General features: G+C 44.2%; 2 protein-coding genes across 3 annotated transcripts in view; both read right to left on the bottom strand.

The window, feature by feature from the left end:
- The window catches only part of LOC122540095 (potassium channel subfamily K member 16-like), a 33,445-nt gene extending 29,222 nt beyond the window's left edge, over positions 1–4,223 (bottom strand). Inside the window, exon 1 of the mRNA XM_043675409.1 lies at positions 4,011–4,223. Coding sequence (XP_043531344.1) covers positions 4,011–4,223 — 213 coding nt within the window. The remainder of the gene's footprint in view (positions 1–4,010) is intronic.
- Positions 4,224–4,464: 241 nt separating this feature from the next.
- The window catches only part of kif6 (kinesin family member 6), a 565,092-nt gene continuing 549,582 nt past the window's right edge, over positions 4,465–19,974 (bottom strand). For both annotated transcript variants that reach the window (XM_043687249.1, XM_043687250.1), the window contains one exon: positions 4,465–8,156. In XM_043687249.1, coding sequence (XP_043543184.1) covers positions 8,140–8,156 — 17 coding nt within the window. In that variant the 3' untranslated portion in view covers positions 4,465–8,139. The remainder of the gene's footprint in view (positions 8,157–19,974) is intronic.

Raw genomic sequence — 19,974 nt, 5'->3', positions numbered from 1 at the left:
TCCAGCCGGGGCCACTGTGGAACAGTAACGTAAGGCCTTCCAGAAGAATGGGTTTCCAATGCCTGGACCGGTCAGGCAGTGCCATGCATAACATTGTGTCTCATGTTTTCAATGTGGGCTCTGCTCTTCACAATCTGAGTCGACAAAAAGCAAAAGTGCTGGGCAATGAAGGGTTGTAGGAGCAACAGGAATCCCCTGAGCTTGAAGATGAGGGTGAAAATCCTGAGATGTGTCAACAGTAGAGTCAAAACAATGACAACAGTAATGATCCAAGAGGTGGAGAGACCAAAGAACCTTGTATGCACTAACATCCAGGGTAACTGAGCTGGGTGGACACTTCCTATCTGGTGGTTTTAATTTCACTTGAGTAGTTTCCATCTATCACACACTTCCACTGCTTTATGTTGCGGTTCTTGTTCATGGCTCTTCAATGGAAAGCTCAGTTCTTCTTTCAAATGTGGTTGTCATATTCTCATCTCTGTGAAAGCTAATGTGCCTGCATAAAATGTGTGCTGGAGTGTCCTATTATCAGCTATGATACAGTGAACACTTCACCCACCTCATACTCCTGGACGGCTGTACTAAAATGCTCCATCAGTCACATCGGCTCCCTCATAGAACATAGAACATAGAAGAATACAGCGCAGTACAGGCCCTTCGGCCCTTGATGTTGTGCCGATCCAAGCCCACCAAACCTACATTAGCCCACTATCCTCCATATGCCTATCCAATGCCCGCTTAAATGCCCATAATGAGGGAGAGTCCACCACTGCTACTGGCAGGGCATTCCATGAACTCACGACTTGCTGAGTACACCGTCTTCCTAACCTGCAATCTTCTTCCTGACCTCTCCGCCCCCACTCCACTCCGGGTTCCAGTGCCTCCACATCCTTCCTATAGTATGGCGACCAAAACTGCACACAATACTCCAGATGTGACCGCACCAGAGTCTTATACAACTGCAACATGACCTCAGGACTCCGGAACTCAATTCCTCTACCAATAAAAGCCAGTACGCCATATGCCTTCTTCACCGCACTATTTACCTGGGTGGCAACTTTCAAAGATCTGTGTACATGGACACCAAGATCCCTCTGCTCATCCACACTACCAAGTATCCGACCATTAGCCCAGTACCCCATCTTTTGTTACTCATAAGGACTATCAAGCTGTCACTTATTCTGAGAATGCCACCTTCTGAGTGTCTCTTCATCCTTTCAATGCTTCAGAGCATGATGTAATGAAAGAAACTGAAACTATGATCAACCCATTGACCATCTCTCAGTGTTGCAACATTTGAGTGTGTTTGTGTATTAGGGGTGACCGATTTTGACATCCTGGACCCTGCCACGTGCCCGACACCTTACCTTGAGCTTTGGTTTTCCCCAGCGTTTATCTGCAGCAGCTTGGCTATAATTCTCAATGTAAAGGTGCTTTGACCTTGGTAGGTGAGGCTATCTGCAGTCACCCCAGTTTGTCATTTATGAGAGAGTCCCCAATGCTTGGTGATTGCAACTCGGCACATCCTTTTGTTTCTCAAAGCAGGTCCATATCATTCAAACTGTTGCAGTAGGACCAGATTAAGTGAAACAATCAAACTACAGCAGGTATTATACCAGTAGAAATGATTATATATTGACAAAAGTGCTGTCTTTACACAAGGCTTAAACACCAGTGTCATGTCACCAATGTGTCTTCTGAATTTTTGTTTTTCAGAATATTTCATTTTTCCTCTCCCTTCCACCAGGCCCAGCCCGCTGTGTGGTGTGTCCTGGTGATCTGGGTGGTTGTCCCCTGTTGGTTTTCAGACCAGAGGGTCCAGGCCTGAGTCTCTCCTTCTGAGATGCAGAATTAACTTCTCAGTTTCAACTGCTGTAGGCATTGGTGTCACAGGCAGGGGGAGGCAGAGGGTCAAGGGTATATAGGTAAAAACAAGGGCTGTAGATGCTGGAAACCAGATTCTAGATTAGAGTGGTGCTGGAAAAGCACAGCAGTTCAGGCTGCATCCGAGGAGCAAGAAAATCGATGTTTCGGACAAAAGCCCTTCATCAGAAGAAGGTCAAGGATAACCTGAGAAAAAGCTGATGTGAGATGTCTGTGCTCCTCCAGGTGGGTGCCTGTCTGGTCACTGCCTGGTCTCCTTGAGAGGAAGAAGTATCTGGAGTGAAGGTGTGATTCCTCATCCCTCCTCTCTCTCCTTGTTGTTGATGCTGGCCTGGTGTGCTGAGTGCAGGCACTCCGGCAGCCACTAAACTGGCTATGTGACCCAGGTTTCCAAAGCAGCCACCAGCTGCCCCATGGAGCTAGCCACGCATCCCTCCGCTGGAACCACAACAGCCAGAAAACATGGAAGGACTGCTCCAAGTTTTGTCCCAGATCTCCGAGGGCCTCTGGCACATCTGCCTAATGTTCCTTTGCATGTCTCTGCTGGTTGAGTAGGTTGGATTGGGCAGAATCATGGGGCTGATCAGGACACCAACAGTCCTCTTGAGTTTCAGAGACCGTGGGGGAGGTGGATTTTTACTTCCTTTAGCTGCGGACCTCGTTTTGGTAATGTGGTTAACAGATTCTGCCCCAGAGCACCCACTGAGGTAACTATTAGCAACACCCTGAGGATGCAGATGAACATATTAAAAGTGCACCCTCCAAGGGTTTGCAATCTTCCCCCTCAGAAGTGGTGCAGGTGAGGACGGGTTCAGGCTGTGGCTTCTACTGGCTGCCACTATTGGCTTTGTAAGAGAAGAGGGAATTAGTTGATGAGTTTGTTGAGAAGCTCATGCAGAACAAGGTGTTGGAGTGGTCCTGGTTTTCTCTGGCAGGTTCCATGGATACTTTCCTTGAAAGAGGTTAGGACACTGATACTTGATGTCCCCATGCTGGCCTTAACCCAATATCCAGGTTATAGGCCATTCTTTCCTGCAATGAAATAAAGAGAATGCTTGCATAGGATAGGGATGGGTTTAGGAGCAGCCTGTGATCAAGCATAACCATGCGAAGTGGTGAGATGTCCCGAGTGAGAATGCATAGCAAATGCACTAGGCAGGAAGGATTGGTAGTTTGAGAGGAAGAGGTGAGTAAACCTTGTGAGGCATATGATGCTGAAGTTTGCAGTCCATTCATGAGAAATCATGTGCAATGGCAGAGTTAAGGGTGAGTATGATCCTTTAAGCATGAGGCTTCAGAGAGAAGATGGTGTTCCTTAACTCATGGAACAGAGATCACTGACTTTCTGGTGGCACTGTTGCCTACCCCTTCTTTAGAGAAGCCGCAGTACTGACCTGGCTATGATATCTAACCATGGCTCCACTGGGATGGCCTTCTTATCTGGCCAGCCGGAAACCGGATTCTCTCAGTGACCCCATCTTGAAGTGCCTGGAGGGCAGTTTCCATTAATTTTGGAGTCCGTTCCACCTCCTTACGAGCAGTATGCTCAGTTTCAGTGTGACATGTTTCTGGATTGCAGTGTCTAACAGGGGATGTAGCATTGCTTTTAAACATGGCATAGGAACTTTCAAACCCGTAAATCACGCTGGTGAAAAAGGAATCTCTGGTGATTAGTAACTCACCCAAGATCTCTGTCTCATATAGATAATTAGCATGGTGATTCACCCTGGAGCATGATGGATGTGACAACATCCAACACACTCACTGCCTTATTTTAACTTCAAATGGGGTCAGTTCATCATCAGTGCTGTCAGCAGATGTAAGCCTTGGGAACATGGTTGGAACTTTCCCCACTGCAAAAACACAGCCAGTGGCTGTTTTTAAAAATGGTAAAACCTAGCATTCAACTTGACAAACATATCACTTTGGAAAATTTATCTCTTAGATCAATTTCACCAATTGACTGGAGCTTCTCAATGGTTTCCAGTGAATCTGACCTGAATGAATAGTTGCAAACCCATTTGAATGTTGCTTTGCAATCCACAGTTTTGTGCCTCGAGTTACTCTTAAATTTAACAATCCCTTCCTGTCCCACTTACAACTCCTCTCAATACTTTTCTACCTACCTGCACAAAGCGTTCCAGAGCTGGTCCATCCAGGCAACTGTAGTTTGTAAGGAATTTCAGCTTTTCCAGTTGGAAGTTACTCCGGGTACGACTCTCTGCCTGCTTTTCCAACATTTGGAATACCGCAGCTCCCAGGAACAAGTAAACAAAATATCCCACCAACAGAATCACTGTCCAGCTGACTCTGATACTGTGTACAGTAAAATACGACATGGCTTTGGCTCTGTGTGAAAACTCACTACCGATCAAGCCATCTCCCCAGGAATCAGATAGACTGAGCTGTGAAGAGGCTCACTGTTACCGATGTGGTTTCCTCAGGAATGAAAGCCCTTTCTCTTTGCTTATTCTGCACCAGCTGACCGAACTCAACAGACCATTTCCTTTTTTCACACACCATTACACTCCAATAACCTCCGTCAGGTGCTTACTACTTAACAGAACATGAAATCAGGAAACAACTTTATTGTGAGCAGATGATCAATAGTAGCGTCATATTGTTATCTAATACAAATGTTATATCAAGCAACTGCTTTTGCAAGGTTACTAATAAAAATAAAAATATATATGTGATTTTTATTTTTAAACTCAAAATAATAGTAAATAGCTATATGCTTCTCACGTACCGCATTCTGGTAAAATTTGTATCAATGCATGCTGGTGTTAGAGACTGAAAATGGTACCAGGCTGCAGACTTAGTTTTAAACAATAAAACAGAAGTATATTACATAAAAAAAAAACATAAAATAATCAAAAACAAACTGACTAAAATAACCAAGGTTAAAGAATCATCAAAAAGCACAGCAAAACAAAATTCAATTTTCTCCTCAACAACATCACTTTACATTTAATCAAATTCCAGAGAAATTGTCTGTCCAATCTGTAAGTTTGAAATAACTACTTTCTCTTAGTCCCTGACCTACAATGTGTCAAGTCTTCTTCCTCGAATTCGTCTCTGAGAGCATAATCTACAGGTTTTTAACTAAAAACTTCTGGTCTGCAATGCTTCATGAGCTAAACTCTTTCACTGATGTAACTTACTCTCTTCACTGTCAGGAACAATATCTTTTTCAATATTTAATTGTCAGTTCTCTCTCAAATTGCACTGAAAAACGTTTGAACTAAATTAAGAAGACTTGCTCATCCTTAATTCTGCTCTCACTAATGTCTTCATGTTTTCTCTCTTTTGTCATGAACCCCCACAGGATTAAAAAAAAAGTCCACTAACATTCTTAGAGGCCTTGCAGTCATCTATTCTCTCGTCATACCAGTTTAAAGATTGTGGTTCTGGAAAGACTCACCTAATGAATTTTAAACTCTTTTTTCAAAAATAGACCAATACATACATGCCATTAGTATGAAACCCAATCTCCAAAAAACAAAGTTATATTTATATCACATACCTCTCATCATATTTGGTGTAAAGATCTCCACTGTTATCTACCATAGAACACAGGTTTTATCCAGGACATGAAAGAGCTGGGTGGGCGAGGCTGGATGCTCCAGCCAGAGGGGCCCTGCAAGAGGCTTGATTTAGAACAGGGAAGAAACAAAATAGCACCCATGGTGCCACCAAGTCTATGGTCAAAATGGAAAGTTGAGAGTGCAATGTATAAATTGAACTTTGTCTACCATTTTGGGGAAAAACTAGTTGGAACTTGCACAGTTCCACAGGTGCTGGAGGAGCAGAGGTCCAGGAAAGTAAGTCTTGAATTATTGTTGTGAGCTCTAAGGTGCATACTGGGCTTCACCTGATGTCCTGGGCCACCACAATCCTCTGTGATTGTGACCTAATCTCAGTGATCCATATGTAAGTGGCAACTCCAATACATCTTCATGAGTGTGATTTGGCAAGTTCTATTGTAAGTTTTGTTTGGTGCCATAAAGCTTCCACATTGCAAATAAATGAAATTAGAGTCTCTAAATCATGGAGACTTTAACACCAGCAAGGGATCTGTATTACTTCAGTTTTGTACTGAAGTATCATTTGAGACTTTGTGCTTATTCCTTAGTGAGGATAAAACCCAAAGTCTTCATACTCAAAGGCAAGAAAATGATTCCTGTAAGTAAGTAAATGACATATAAACTCTGTTTCACAAACCGGTCAAAACTCTTAAAGGCTAGCTACAATATTAAGCGTTCATTAATCTTGCTAGTTTTTTCATTATTTCCATTCTTTTGGTGGAAAATTTTTAACACAAACAGTGAGAGTAACTGACATCAGGCTAACATACAAGATGGATCAGGTTTAAAAGATATGGGAAACTAAGATGTGATGCGGTGAGTGGAAAGTGTAATTAGTAAAATATATCAAGATTAGATTTTTAAAATTTGAAGTCTGTAAAAGAAAGCAAAGACCATGGAGGGTGAGGAATTTAGTAATGCAGCGTCAATCTTGATGTCAAAAATGTAAAGTTTATAGTGAGAGAATAGGGTGTACCCTAAGCTGTGTTAAAGCCATGAAATGTTCAGGAATGGACACGATAGAGAGACGGAGATGGTTCTAAGAGAACCACAGGCTGGAGGTGTAGAATATCAGCAGGTGCAAAAATTTTGCCAGTAACACGGGGTTGTCAGAAGTGGTTGTCAAAGAGAATAGCTACCCCTTAGTCTTGGCAAACATGAGCTTTCCAGTCAACTTACAGCGGCTGAGGGGAAGGGAAACGAGAGCCTCAAGGTCCCAGCACTAGTATTGGAGGGAAAGAAGCTGTTCCATTGGGGATGAGTATGGTAGGGAGAAAAGAAAAATGCATGTGAGCTAAAATGTAATTTGCTTAAGATACAATCTGGGTAATTTGTGATAGACACAGAGAATCAACAATCTCAATTTAGTAGACCATAATACTTCAGCTTGAACTAATTATTTTGCTAGTTTTCTTAACACTGTTAAATCATGAAGTATGGTTCTTCTGACCTCAGTTGTAGCTTGTATCCCATCAATTATTAAGCTGTGAGTTTTCATTATTCAGCAGCGTTTGGACAAATATCATATTTGACCTCAATTCTATTAATCACTTTCTGACAAGTGTGGACACTCTGCTAAACAGAGATAACTTGACTGAGAGTAAACGACTATTTGTGGTTCAAACTTGGTCTGTATCATACACCAGATAACTGGTAAGCTCAATGCAGCTTGGCATGTTTCTTATTTACTTCTGGGAATTTGGGTGACTGGTATCATTTTTAACTGGTCACCCTGGTTTCCCTGAGAGCATTAGGGTGAGAACCTCAAGTCTCATGTGGGCCAGATGGAGGGAGTTGCAGGATGGCTGCCTTGAAGCGAATTAGTGAACCGGTTGTTTTTATTACAAAACTGAACATTTCATGTAACAGTCAACAAAATATTGCATGTGCCAAATTTATAAAATTTCAGAGACTGCTCAGCACAGAAACATAATACTGGCTGATGTTGGTTCTTATGCCCAAAATGACTCTCTTATCAGCCTACATCATCTCGTTATCTTCATATCCTTAATGCTGTCTCATCTACATATCTGAGATCTTCTTTTTAGTACATCTGCCCAGTCACCTAAACTATTCCATGTAGTAGTAAGTTCTACATTCTAACCATTCAGTGGGCAAACATATTTCTCCTGAACTTGGAATTTTTTAATGACCACCTTGTACTTTTAGCCCTTTATTCAATTGCAACACTTACTATAGTGGGGCATTCAATCACTGTCACTGAGCTGCTGCGGTACTACAACCAAATGGGCCGCTGTATCAAACATCAGTGCTCACTTTCTTCAAAAGGCACAGATAAGGAAAAGGATGATGAAACTGGGAACCAACAATCTACAAAACAGGGTGCTATCAAGTCTGAAAAGGCACTTGGATTTCCAAAGTCTCCAAGTTGTAGGAAGAAGCATAGACAAAGGAGATTTATGTAGATAGTCAGTCCTGTAGTACGTCTCTGTGATTCTTTGATTATTAAAAAGGTGTGATGGTGCACTGTCTATTATAAATCATAAGCAGAGGTTTTCCAGTAAATAATCATAGCCCATTCCTTTTTCAAATGCATTCAATAACAGTTTAAATTTTCCATGCTCTTTCCCTGATTCTGAAGGTGTGAATGCAGCATCCTGGAGCCTTCCAGTACTGTTGAACACATAACCTCCAATTCCTCAGGGAGTTACTTATTTCCCAGACCTGCAAAATAAAATGATTTTGTTAAGGTCAGTATTTATCAAAGATAACTGTTGAACTCCTTTCACAATTGTGGATTAATTAATTCCTCAATCTGCTACTTTTAAATTCCTCTCCAGTTTTGATTCAATTCCCTACAGTGTGGAAACAGGCCCTTTGGCCCAACAAGTCCACACTGACCCTCCGAAGAGTAACCCACCCAGACCCATTTCCCTCTGACTAATGCACCTAACACTACGGGCAATTTAGCAGGGTCAATTCAACTGACCTGCACATCTTTGGACTGTGGGAGGAAACCAGGGCATCCGGAGGAAACCCACGCAGACACGGGGAGGATGTGCAAACTCCATACAGACAGTCACCCAAGGCTGGTATCAAACCTGGGTCCCTGGTGTGGTGAGGCAGCAGTGCTAACCACTGAGCCACCATCATACCCCATTTTAAAGATATTAAATGTGTTCCCTAATTTCTATATCATTTTCTCCTCAAAGAAAGCAGGCAAGTAATTTTTCCTCAGCAAGGAAACTAATCCATTACTGATCATGTGAAGGTACAGGGGAGCATTATGAATTTTCCATGAGGCTGGGGATGAATTTTCCTGTGCAGAATCAGGTTGGCCTGCTGCTGGCTGACCAACGAAATGGCAGTGATGGGCTTTATGGTGATTGGCCATCTTCATTCACAACTCTTCTGACTTTGTCAAAGACAGTGGACAATGGAAAAGTAAAGGCATCTGTATCATTAATTGGACCCATTTACGTAATTAAGGAGCTTGTTGAGAGGTCACCCTCAAACATCTTGAGACCCCAGAACTGAAGGATCGTAGGACCCTAAAGCTTAACTCTGTTTTCTCTCCACAAATGCTGAGTTTCTCCAACAATCTTTTTTTTTATTTGTTTCAGATCTGCAGCACCTATAGCTCTTTGTTTTAAACCAATATTGGCATTTGAGTTTAAATTATAAGACCTCTAAAACTTGTTACAAATAAATAACCTTGTAGCCTAGGTGATGTAGGTTATTTTAAAATGGAGTTCTCCCCTTCAAATTCTGTACCATGCTTCTCTATGGCTCAATCTTTTTGTTTGGCTAAGTGGAAGCTGTATTAAGTTTTTTTGGAAGAACTGTCACAAGGCCAAGTGAGATTTCTTACCATATCTTACTAAATATGCTTCATTAACTGTTTACCTCTTCCCTACAATGTTTGATTGTAACCCTGTCTTACCACACATTGTTCCTGGAACAACTCACCACACATAGAATATCCAACTAAAGCATCTTGTGCACCTGAGTCAACTGTAGGAGCCCATTGTGCACCTAGACAAGCATCTGCCCTGCATGGCTCCTGACATTTTCCCCAGTCACGGCAAACATGGGAAATTGGTATAAGCAGGGACCCGGAGGGCCTGTGGGGTAAGGAGGTGCAGGACACCCTCTTCTCCCAGGATCAGCAATACAGGTCATGAAACCAGACCATGCAAACCTGGTCCGAGGTGACCATCTAGATCACTGCATTCTGAGAACCACCGAGACTGCAATTTAGGAACAACCACTGTGACAGGGTAAGTGCTAACACCTTCTCTTCAAAACTTTATACTCACTCTGTTCTTTGTACTGTACTCACTTCCAACCAAGTGGTGAGTACAAGGAACCACCACGCCTACTTTTGCTTGCAATATCTTCCCATTCGCTCTCATTTCCCCAATCCCCGATTGAACTAACCCTGCACAGTCTTACCGTCTACTCACTTGCCCAGGGCACCTGCCTACCCTGCACCTTCTCCCTTAATTCCTGTCTCTCTCATTCCAGGGGGAAATGAGGCCACAATATAACAGAGTCAAGATAGATAGTGGGTTGTCCTAAATTCAGCTCCTCAGCTCTGATTGGAGACCTCCTTGACCCTGACCACCCTGAGAGGCTAACTGACTGATCAAGATCCTGCACTGTATTGGAGGCTGTCCTTGACTTACTGTTCTGAGACCCCCTGCCTGAAGGCCATCTCCCTTGAATGAGAACTGCTGACAATAATTATAAGCTTCTTGGTTTCTTGTCTGTGTTAAATGGCAAGACAAGACAGAAGTAATGAGCCTAGTCTATTTGGGTGAAGGAACAATGCACAAAAAGGCATGCAAGGTATTTTATGTCAGGGATGCTGTGGGTATCCAGTAGGGCTCAAAGGAAGCAGAGCAAGTGAAGAGTCCAGAGATGCAACTTAGTCCAGTCCATGTGGTGGGTGCATGTCCCTGAATGTAATGTGTCCTTGCAACGGTATTACAATGGCAGCTTCTAGTGCAGTACTGATGCATAGAAGTGTAGCGTAATAGGATCGGAGGTGTACCAAGGTTGTAGAACATAGAACATAGAACGTTACAACGCAGTACAGGCCCTTCGGCCCTCGATGTTGCATCGACCTGTCATACCAATATGAAGCCCGTCTAACCTACACTATTCCATGTACGTCCATATGCTTGTCCAATGACGACTTAAATGTACTTAAAGTTGGCGAATCTACTACTGTTGCAGGCAAAGCATTCCATACCCTTACTACTCTCTGAGTAAAGAAACTACCTCTGACATCTGTCCTATATCTATCACCCCTTAATTTAAAGCTATGCCCCCTCTTGCTCGCCGTCACCATTCTTGGAAAAAGGCTCTCCCTGTCCACCCTATCTAACCCACTGATTATCTTATACGTCCCTATTAAGTCACCTCTCAACTTTCTTCTCTCTAACGAAAACAACCTCAAGTCCCTCAGCCTTTCCTCGTGGGTTCTTAGAGTCCAGCACGTCAGATGCAATATTGGTAGATGTGGGTTGCATGTGACTGTGCCTGATGTCCAACATGGATTTCCTTTGGAGCCAGTGGCAAGTTGAATTCACCATGTCATCACTCTGACTTTCGTTTCAAGAATTCTTGATATCTAGCTTGTTTGGTAAGATAAGCAGTTGAATTTTAATGAGGCCAGTTACAGCATTAATAAGGGTTACCAAACTATAATCTCCCTTAATTGGCAATGCTCCATTACCGAGCAAGGAACCTATCTCACTACTTAGCAAATGCACAAAAGATATACAAGGTGCTGCCAATGTTGAGATTGACCTTGATGCACTTCTCAGCTGATTCTGCCACAAACACCTCTATAAGGTTCCACGCTATGTATTTCTATATGTGCCTGTTTAATATTAAGCTTTTTTTTAAATGCTGCATTTCATTTTACATGTGTTTAATAAGGTGTTGCACAACAGTTAAATAAGAAACAGAAAAAGATGGAACTTTTTCATGATGAAATCCAATGGCCTAAAACTCTTCAGAGATCTGACTTTGCAACTGAAACTGTTAATACATTTCCATCAAACTTTAATATTATCACTTCAAATAAGTTATTGCGGCTGATGCTGTGTGTTAGTGTTAAACAGGAGATTGTTGGGTAATTCCATTGAAGTAAATGGAAATTACAACCATGAAATGTAAAGTGGGACAGAGATGCATGTTCACTTTTCAATACCATTCCAAAAGTCAAGATTTACTGCCAGTCTCTTGGCGGTTCAAGGCAGTTTCTCGGCTTGGCGTGCAAAGAGGTCTTATCTGGGCATGTTCTTGTGGCACTGGGGGAGATTGGAGAGGTGGCAGTGTCAGTGACAGCGACGGTATCTGTGGTGACAGCGGCAGCTGCGGTCACTCGGAGAGCGGCATAAGTAAAGGACTCATCAAAGACTGTTGAACTTTTAACATTCCTTTAATTTCCTAGTTTAAACTACAAAAGACTTTAAAGAAATAAAGTAATAGATAATATTATTTTCCTACTATTTTATGAAGTAATGCTTAACTTATTAACTCTGGTTTCTGTTACTACTTTGTGCTTCATGTTTTTCACACTTACGGTAGGTACCTTGGTTTCTAAAATGGCTCAACGTGTGACAACATTATACAGTTACCACTGTACTGCTGTACTCCTGTACTTGAGTACACATGACAATAAAAATCTAAAGATAAATCTTGCAACAAAAGTTAATGTGTCAGTTGGTTTCCTTAATGCTTGTTGCGTCTGCATGCTTACATTCTGTATTACCAACATGTGCTCATCCAAGTGTTTGTGATTTTCAACATTTGAAAGTTTCACTCATTTTTAAAAGACATGCTGCTTCTCTAGTCTTATTATCAAAGTGAATACCTCATATGTTATACTCTGCACCTTGATCCCCTGCCATGTAACCTATCTGAATCTTTTGCAGCTTCTTTGTGATCTCTTCCCAGCTTTGATACACACCTCAGAGACCTCAACATGCCACTAGTTTTAGCTTGACAACTTGCAAATACCCTGTTTGTCCAGACTCTCTGTTTCCTGTTGAGTCTCCATTCCAGAGAAGTCATAATGGATGCTAGCCAATCAGTGAAACAGAAACCAGGGCATCTTCCTTTATGAATAAAGAGTTTTACAGCACCTTCTACATACCAGTTCCACCTGTTCGTCAATCAAACTTTTTGGACATGTTATAACTCACCTTGAATGGCCATCACATCCTGAGGTGGCATTGAACTTAAACTTTTGAGGGAGAAGCAGGGGCATTACCAATGTAGCACTGGAACCTCTCTTCCCCTGTTTACCCATCAAGTCAATTAATTAATAAATTAAAACCTGATCACATTGCTGCCTATACTGCTCTGGGACTCGCTGCTCTGGGACTCACTGCTCCGGGACTGACTGCTCCGGGACTCACTGCTCCGGGACTCACTGCTCCGGGACTGACTGCTCCGGGACTCACTGCTCCGGGACTCACTGCTCCGGGACTCACTGCTCGGGGACTCACTGCTCCGGGACTCACTGCTCTGGGACTCACTGCTCCGGGACTCACTGCTCCAGGACTCCCTGCTCCGGGACTCACTGCTCCGGGACTCACTGCTCCAGGACTCCCTGCTCCGGGACTCACTGCTCTGGGACTCGCTGCTCTGGGACTCGCTGCTCTGGGACTCGCTGCTCCTGGACTCACTGCTCCAGGACTCACTGCTCCGGGACTCACTGCTCTGGGACTCACTGCTCTGGGTCTCACTTCTCCGGGACTCACTGCTCCAGGACTCACTGCTCCGAGACTCACTGCTCCGGGACTCACTGCTCCGGGACTCACTGCTCCGGGTCTCACTGCTCCGGGACTCACTGCTCCAGGACTCACTGCTCTGGGACTCAATGCTCCAGGATTCGCTGCTCCGGGACTCGCTCCTCCAGGACTCGCTCCTCCGGGACTCGCTCCTCCAGGACTCGCTCCTCCAGGACTCACTGCTCTGGGACTCACTGCTCCAGGACTCGCTGCTCCAGGACTCACTGCTCTGAGATTCACTGCTCTAGGACTCAATGCTCCAGGATTTGCTGCTCCAGGAGCGAGTCTCAGGCGACTGACTGTGTGGAGTTTGCACGTTCTCCCCGTGTCTGCGTGGGTTTCCTCCGGGTGCTCCGGTTTCCTCCCACCATCCAAAGATGTGCAGGGTCAGGTGAATTAGCCGTGCTAAATTGCCCGTAGTGTTAGGTAAGGGGTAAATGTAGGGGTATGGGTGGGTTTCGCTTTGGCGGGTCGGTGTGGACTTGTTGGGCCGAAGGGCCTGTTTCCACCCTGTAATCTAATCTAAATATGAAAAGGACTTGCTCCTCCAGGACTCGCTCCTCCAGGACTCACTGCTCTGGGACTCACTGCTCCAGGACTCGCTGCTCCAGGACTCGCTGCTCCAGGACTCACTGCTCTGAGATTCACTGCTCTGGGACTCAATGCTCCAGGATTTGCTGCTCCAGGACTTGCTCCTCCAGGACTCACTGCTCTGAGATTCACTGCTCTGGGATTCACTGCTCCAGGATTTGCTGCTCCAGGACTTGCTCCTCCAGGACCCGCTGCTCTGGGACTCACTGCTCCGGGACTCGCTGCTCCGGGACTCGCTGCTCCGGGATTCGCTGCTCTGGGATTCGCTGCTCCGGGACTCGCTCTTCCAGGATTTGCTACTCCAGGAATCACTGCTCCAGGACACACTCCTCCAGGATTTACTGCTCCGGGACTCGCTCCTCCAGGACTCTTTGCTCTGGGACCCGCTAGTCTGGGGCTCGCTGCTCTGGGACTCGTTCCTCCAGGATTTGATGCTCCGGGACTCGCTCCTTCAGGACTCGCTGCTCTGGGATCCGCTACTCTGGGACTTGCTGCTCCGGGATTCTCTGCTCTGGGACGTGCTCCTCCAGGACTCGCTGCTCTGTGTGCTCCGGGACTTCCCAGTCCAGGACTCACTGTCCCGCTGCTCCAGGACACACTGTACCGCCGCTCTGGGGCTCACTGTCCACACCTCTCCGGGACTCACTGTCCGCACTGCTCCGGGACTCACTGTCCGCACTGCGCTGGGGCTCACTGTCCGCACCGCTCCAGGACTCACTGTCCGCACCGCTCCGGGACTCACTCTGCACACCTCTCCGGGACTCACTGTCCGCACTTGCCCGAAGAAGTGAGCGCAGAGACAGAAGCAACGGAGAAACAGTTTGTCATGTCAACCTGAAAATTCATTAAGGTCGGGGCGTAAGGGTATGAAGCTGAGTCCTTTGCTGAGGACAGCACATTTAGGTTTGGATAGAGCAAGGTGAGGAGATATGTGAACACATGGATTGCCTGTCAGAGGGAAGAGCAAATATGCTTCAGGGTGGGCAATACTTGAAGAGACGTGGCAGTTGATTACACACAATGCAGAAGCAAATTACTGCAGATGCTGGAATCTGTACTGAAAATATAAAATTCTGGAGATCACAGCGGGTCTGATAGCATTCCTGGCGAGAAAACAAGCAAACATTTCAAGTGTAGATGACTCTTCATCAGAACTCAAGTATGGAGGGGACAGCATTTATGCAATAGTCTGGGATGGCGGGGCGGGGAGGGGTGGGGGAGTTGAAATGCTGGGGGAGAAAGGATGTTGATAGTTCAAAGTTAAGTATTTGGAATGTGTTTCTTTAATTTATTTCATGTTTCATTTGCCTTCAAGGTCTCCTCAGCAGTAGTGTGTTTCAGAACAGTATTCAGCTGCAACATGTCTCATTGGCATGGGACTAGACTAAGACAAAACCAGTTTAACTGTCCAGTCTATCTTCTGCTGTTTTACTAGATGTAAATCATACGTCTGTGAGGACCTGTCCCCCAACCTATTCCGTTGTAATAAACACTTTGTAAAAAACTTTTCGGAGTATGACAGTTGGTTCTAAAATCACTAATGCTGCTTAGTATTTAATCCGACATATTCAAAGGCTTTTTAAAATCAGACTTCTAATCTTAAATTCCCTTTTTATTCAACGATCACACATCTTTCAATTATGCATTTGGAAAAGGGAGACAAACCAATTGAAAACACAATAAAAAGGGAAGGTACTGAACGAGGTCAAGGTGAGAGACCTTGGAATGCATATCCAGAGGCCCCTGAAGGTGGCAGAACAGATAGCAATGACGGTTGCTCTCCTTCATTGGGTAAGGTACTGGACACACAAGCAAGGATGAAATGCTGGAACAATATATGACACTGGTTAACCAACAGACAGTGTTCTGCATAGCTCTGATCACCACATTACAGGAAGGACATAATCACTGAAGACAGAGTAAAGAAGGGATTTACAAAAATCATCAAGAGTCATTGTGCTGCCAGAGTTTGAACACTGCAGCTATGAGGAAAGTTTCGGTTGGCCAAGGTTGTCTTCCTTATTTCTAAGAAGACTGAAGGATGACCTAATTGAGGTGTGCAAAATAATGAAGGATATAGATGAAGGAAAAAAGGAAGAATTATTTCTTCTTGTGGAGAGATGAATTATCAAAGGGCCACAGATTTAAGATAGGATGAGAAGAGTCTTGAGGAAAAGCTTTTTCACTGACAAGGTGCCTGGAATTTGCTGCCCCAGCTTGAGGTGGAAACCCTCAACTTATTTGAAAGGAAACACAATGGACTGAATGGCTGTAACTTTTTGTGCTGTAACTTCTATACGGTTCTAAGCCTTTCTGAAGTGCATGGAGTATCATCACATTCTATTACCTTTTCAGATTGCGTAAGTATACAATCAGTGACAATTATCTTCAAGGAATGCATGCTAACAGTTTGGCTGTAATATTAGTCTTTCCATAACTAACTCTCACCTTTCCTGGACCATTCCATTCGCTCTGCACTTCTCTTCTGAAATTGAGTTTTTTTAAAGAAGTAACAAAGAGGATCGATGAGGGCAGAACAGTAGATGTGATCTCTCTGGACTTCAGTAAGGCGTTCAACAAGGTTCCCCATGGGAGACTGGTTAGCAACAATAGATCTCATGGAATACAGGGAGAACTTGGCATTTGGATACAGAACTGGCTCAAAGATAGAGGACAGAGGGTGATGGTGGAGGGTTGCTTTTCAGACTGGAGGCCTGTGACCAGTGGTGTGCCACAGTGCTGGGTCCACTGCTTTTCATTATTTATATAAATGATTTGGATGTGAACATAGGAGGTATGGGTAGGAAGTTTGCAGATGACACCAAAATTGGAAGTGTAGTGCACAGTGAAGAAGGTTACCTCAGATTACATCAGGACCCTTGACCAAATGGGCCAATGGGCTGAGGAGTGGCAGATGGAGTTTGGAAAAGCAAATCAGAGCAGGAATTATACACTTAATGGTAAAGTCCTGGGAAGTGATGTGGAACAAAGAGACCTTGAAGTGCAGGTTCATTGTTCCTTGAAAATGGAGTTGCAGGTAGATAGGATAGTGAAGAAGGCATTTGATATGCTTTCCTTTATTGGTCAGAGTGTTGAGTACAGGAGTTGGGAGGTGATGTTGCAGGATATTGTACGGGATATTGATTAGGTCACTTGTGGAATATTATGTGCAATTCTGGTCTACCTTCTGTCAGAAGGATGTTGTGAAACTTGAAAGTGTTCAGAAAAGATTTCCAAACATGTTGCCAGGGTTGGACAATTTGAGCTATTGGGAGAGGCCGAATAGGCTGGAGCTATTTTGCCTAGAATGTTGGAGGCTGAGGGGTGAACACATAGAGGTTTATAAAATCATGAGGGGCATGGGCAGGATAAATAGACAAGGCCTTAACCCTGGGATGGGGGAGTCCAGAACTAAAGGGTATAGATTTATGGCGAGAGGGACAAGATATAAAAGGGAACTAATGGTCAAATTTTTCACACAGGGTGTGTTAGTTTATGGAATGAGCTGCCAGATGAAGTAGAGGAGGCTGCTACAATTATAGCATTTAAAGGCATCTGGATAGATGTATGAATAGGAAGGGTTTAGAGGGATGTGGGCCAACTGCTGACAAATGGGACTTGATTAGTTAGGATATCTGGTTGGCATGGACGAGTTATATCGAAGGGTCTGTTTCCATGTTGTACATCTCTATGACTCTATTTACCACGTCTCATCAATTAAAATTTATTGCTGATAGCCTCATTCCTGATGAAGGGCTTATGCCCGAAACGTCGATTTTCCTGCTCCTCGGATGCTGCCTGAACTGCTGTGCTTTTCCAGCACCACTCTAACCTAGAATCTAGTTTCCAGCATCTGCAGTCCTTGTTTTTACCTAGATTCTGAAAGCCTCATACAAAGCTCTAAGGCTCGTCAAATTTTGTCTGAAACTTCAGCATGAATGAATATTGCTTCTCTCCCTGTACTTCTCTCCCTGTACACAGGGTGTTCGAGAGCTCAGAAAAAATGCAGCTAATTGTAGTCTCTTTGCAAACTGGAGGACAATCACTCATTACGAAAGAATCTTTTAGATTTCTCCTAAAAAATTATTAATATGAACAGTAGCCACCCCCCTCAACCATTTCCATTCACAAAAACTGCATGCGCAAAGGCCGATGTTAATTTGTCTCATGTTTTCCTGTGACTTCTTTCACACACATACTTTACAAAAGAACTTTCTGCTGCAGTGTTCCCTGATGTAATTTTCATATTTTAACACATAACTTTAAACTATGAAGCCAGTCAATAAAACAGAAACCAAAACATCTAGAGTTTATTTACTTCTCAGTTTTACAGTTCCTTCCACACACCAGTCCCATTTACGCCCCTTTATATTTAACCAGGCATTTGATGAGTCAAAACATGGAATTTCCATCTTAACAGCATTCTGCCATGATAAATGCCACCATCTTCTCTCTGCTACTACCCACTCACACTATCTCTGCTATTGCACAGACCTCCCACCAAGGGTCATGCTCTATCTCTCTCACCATTGCTTGCAATATATTTCCTCAACTGCTCTAACCCATCCAATTTCACCAGACTACTAACACTGCATGGCCTTTGAGCTGTCAACTAACTAACTGGGGGCACCTCACCCACCTGCACTAACTGTGCAAACCCACTTTCTTCTCACTCCATCTCTTCCATCTTTCAACTTTCATATTCCATGAAAAAACAGCCCACAATATGGCAAACTCCAAGCCAGGTGCTGGGGTACCCAACATTCAGCTCCTCACCTCTTCTGTGGAGAGGATCCTGACCATGACTGTCTCAAATGCCCATGTCCCAGCACTGACAACAGATGCTGCCCTTAAGTTGCTGCACAGAAACCCTGGACTGAAGGGTGACTCCCTTGAGCTGATTGATGACTACTCCCATTAGAGTTTGAAATAGACCATTTGTTTGAAGTATATGCAGTGTGCTTGCCATGTATACTACTGGCACCTGATGCAGATGTGACACTGACATAGCAAGGTGCCATGCAGCAACATGTCCACCCCCTTGACTGATGACAGCTAACAACCAGAACAAACTTCCTAGCTTTGTGTCTGCACTAAAAGGCCAGTCAAGACAGAATACAGTGCCAAACACAGGAAATGCTGGAGAAACTTAGCAGGTCCAGCATCATCTGCGCAGAAAGAAACAGAGTTAATGTTTTGAATCCAGTACGACAAATAGACAAAATGTTTTCCCTGGGGTGGGGGAGTCCAGAACTAGAGGGCATAAGTTTAGGGTGAGAGGGGAAAGATATAAAAGAGACCTAAGGGGCAACTTTTTCACGCAGAGGGTGGTACGTGTATGGAATGAGCTGGCAGAGGAAGTGGTGGAGGCTAGTACAATTGCAACATGGCAGGTGGGGACGAGATTGGGTTGGGATATCTGGTCGGCATGGACTGGTTGAACCGAAGGGTCTGTTTCCGTGCTGTACATCTCTATCCCTCTATGATTCTATGACTTAAGAGTCATAGAGATGTAAATCATGGAAACAGACCCTTCGGTCCAACTTGCCCATGCCGATCAATCTAGTCCCACCTGCCAACACCCAGCCCATCCAAATGCCTTTTAACTGCTGTAATTGTACCAGCCTCCACCACTTCCTCTGGCAGCTCATTTCCACCACTTCCTCTGGCAGCTCATTCCATACACGTACCACCCTCTGCATGAAAATGTTGCCCCTAGGTCCCTTTTATATCTTTCCCCTCTCACACTAAACCTCTAGTTTTGGAATTCTCCACCCCAGGGAAAAGACTTTGTCTATTTATCCTATCCATGCCCCTCATGATTTTATAAACCTCTACAAAGTCACCCCTCAGCCCCTGACGCTCCAGGGAAATAGCTCTAGTCTATTCAACCTCTCCCTCTAGCTCAAATCCTCCAACCCTGGCAACATCCTTGAAAATCTTTTCTGAACCCTTTCAAGTTTCACAACATTCTTCTGATAGGAAGGTCTCCAGAATTGCCTGCAATATTCCAAAAGTGGCCTAACCAATGTCCTGTATAGCCACAACATGACCTCCCAACTCCTGTACTCAATACTCTGACCAATAAAGGAAAGCATACCAAATGCCTTCTTCACTATCCTGGATTAGTGGTGCTGGAA

The sequence above is a fragment of the Chiloscyllium plagiosum genome, chromosome 3, assembly GCF_004010195.1.
Source record: "Chiloscyllium plagiosum isolate BGI_BamShark_2017 chromosome 3, ASM401019v2, whole genome shotgun sequence".
Classification (NCBI taxonomy): Eukaryota; Metazoa; Chordata; class Chondrichthyes; order Orectolobiformes; family Hemiscylliidae; genus Chiloscyllium; species Chiloscyllium plagiosum.
Note: the sequence above shows the minus strand (reverse complement) of the source record. Positions and strands in the feature narration are given on the sequence as shown.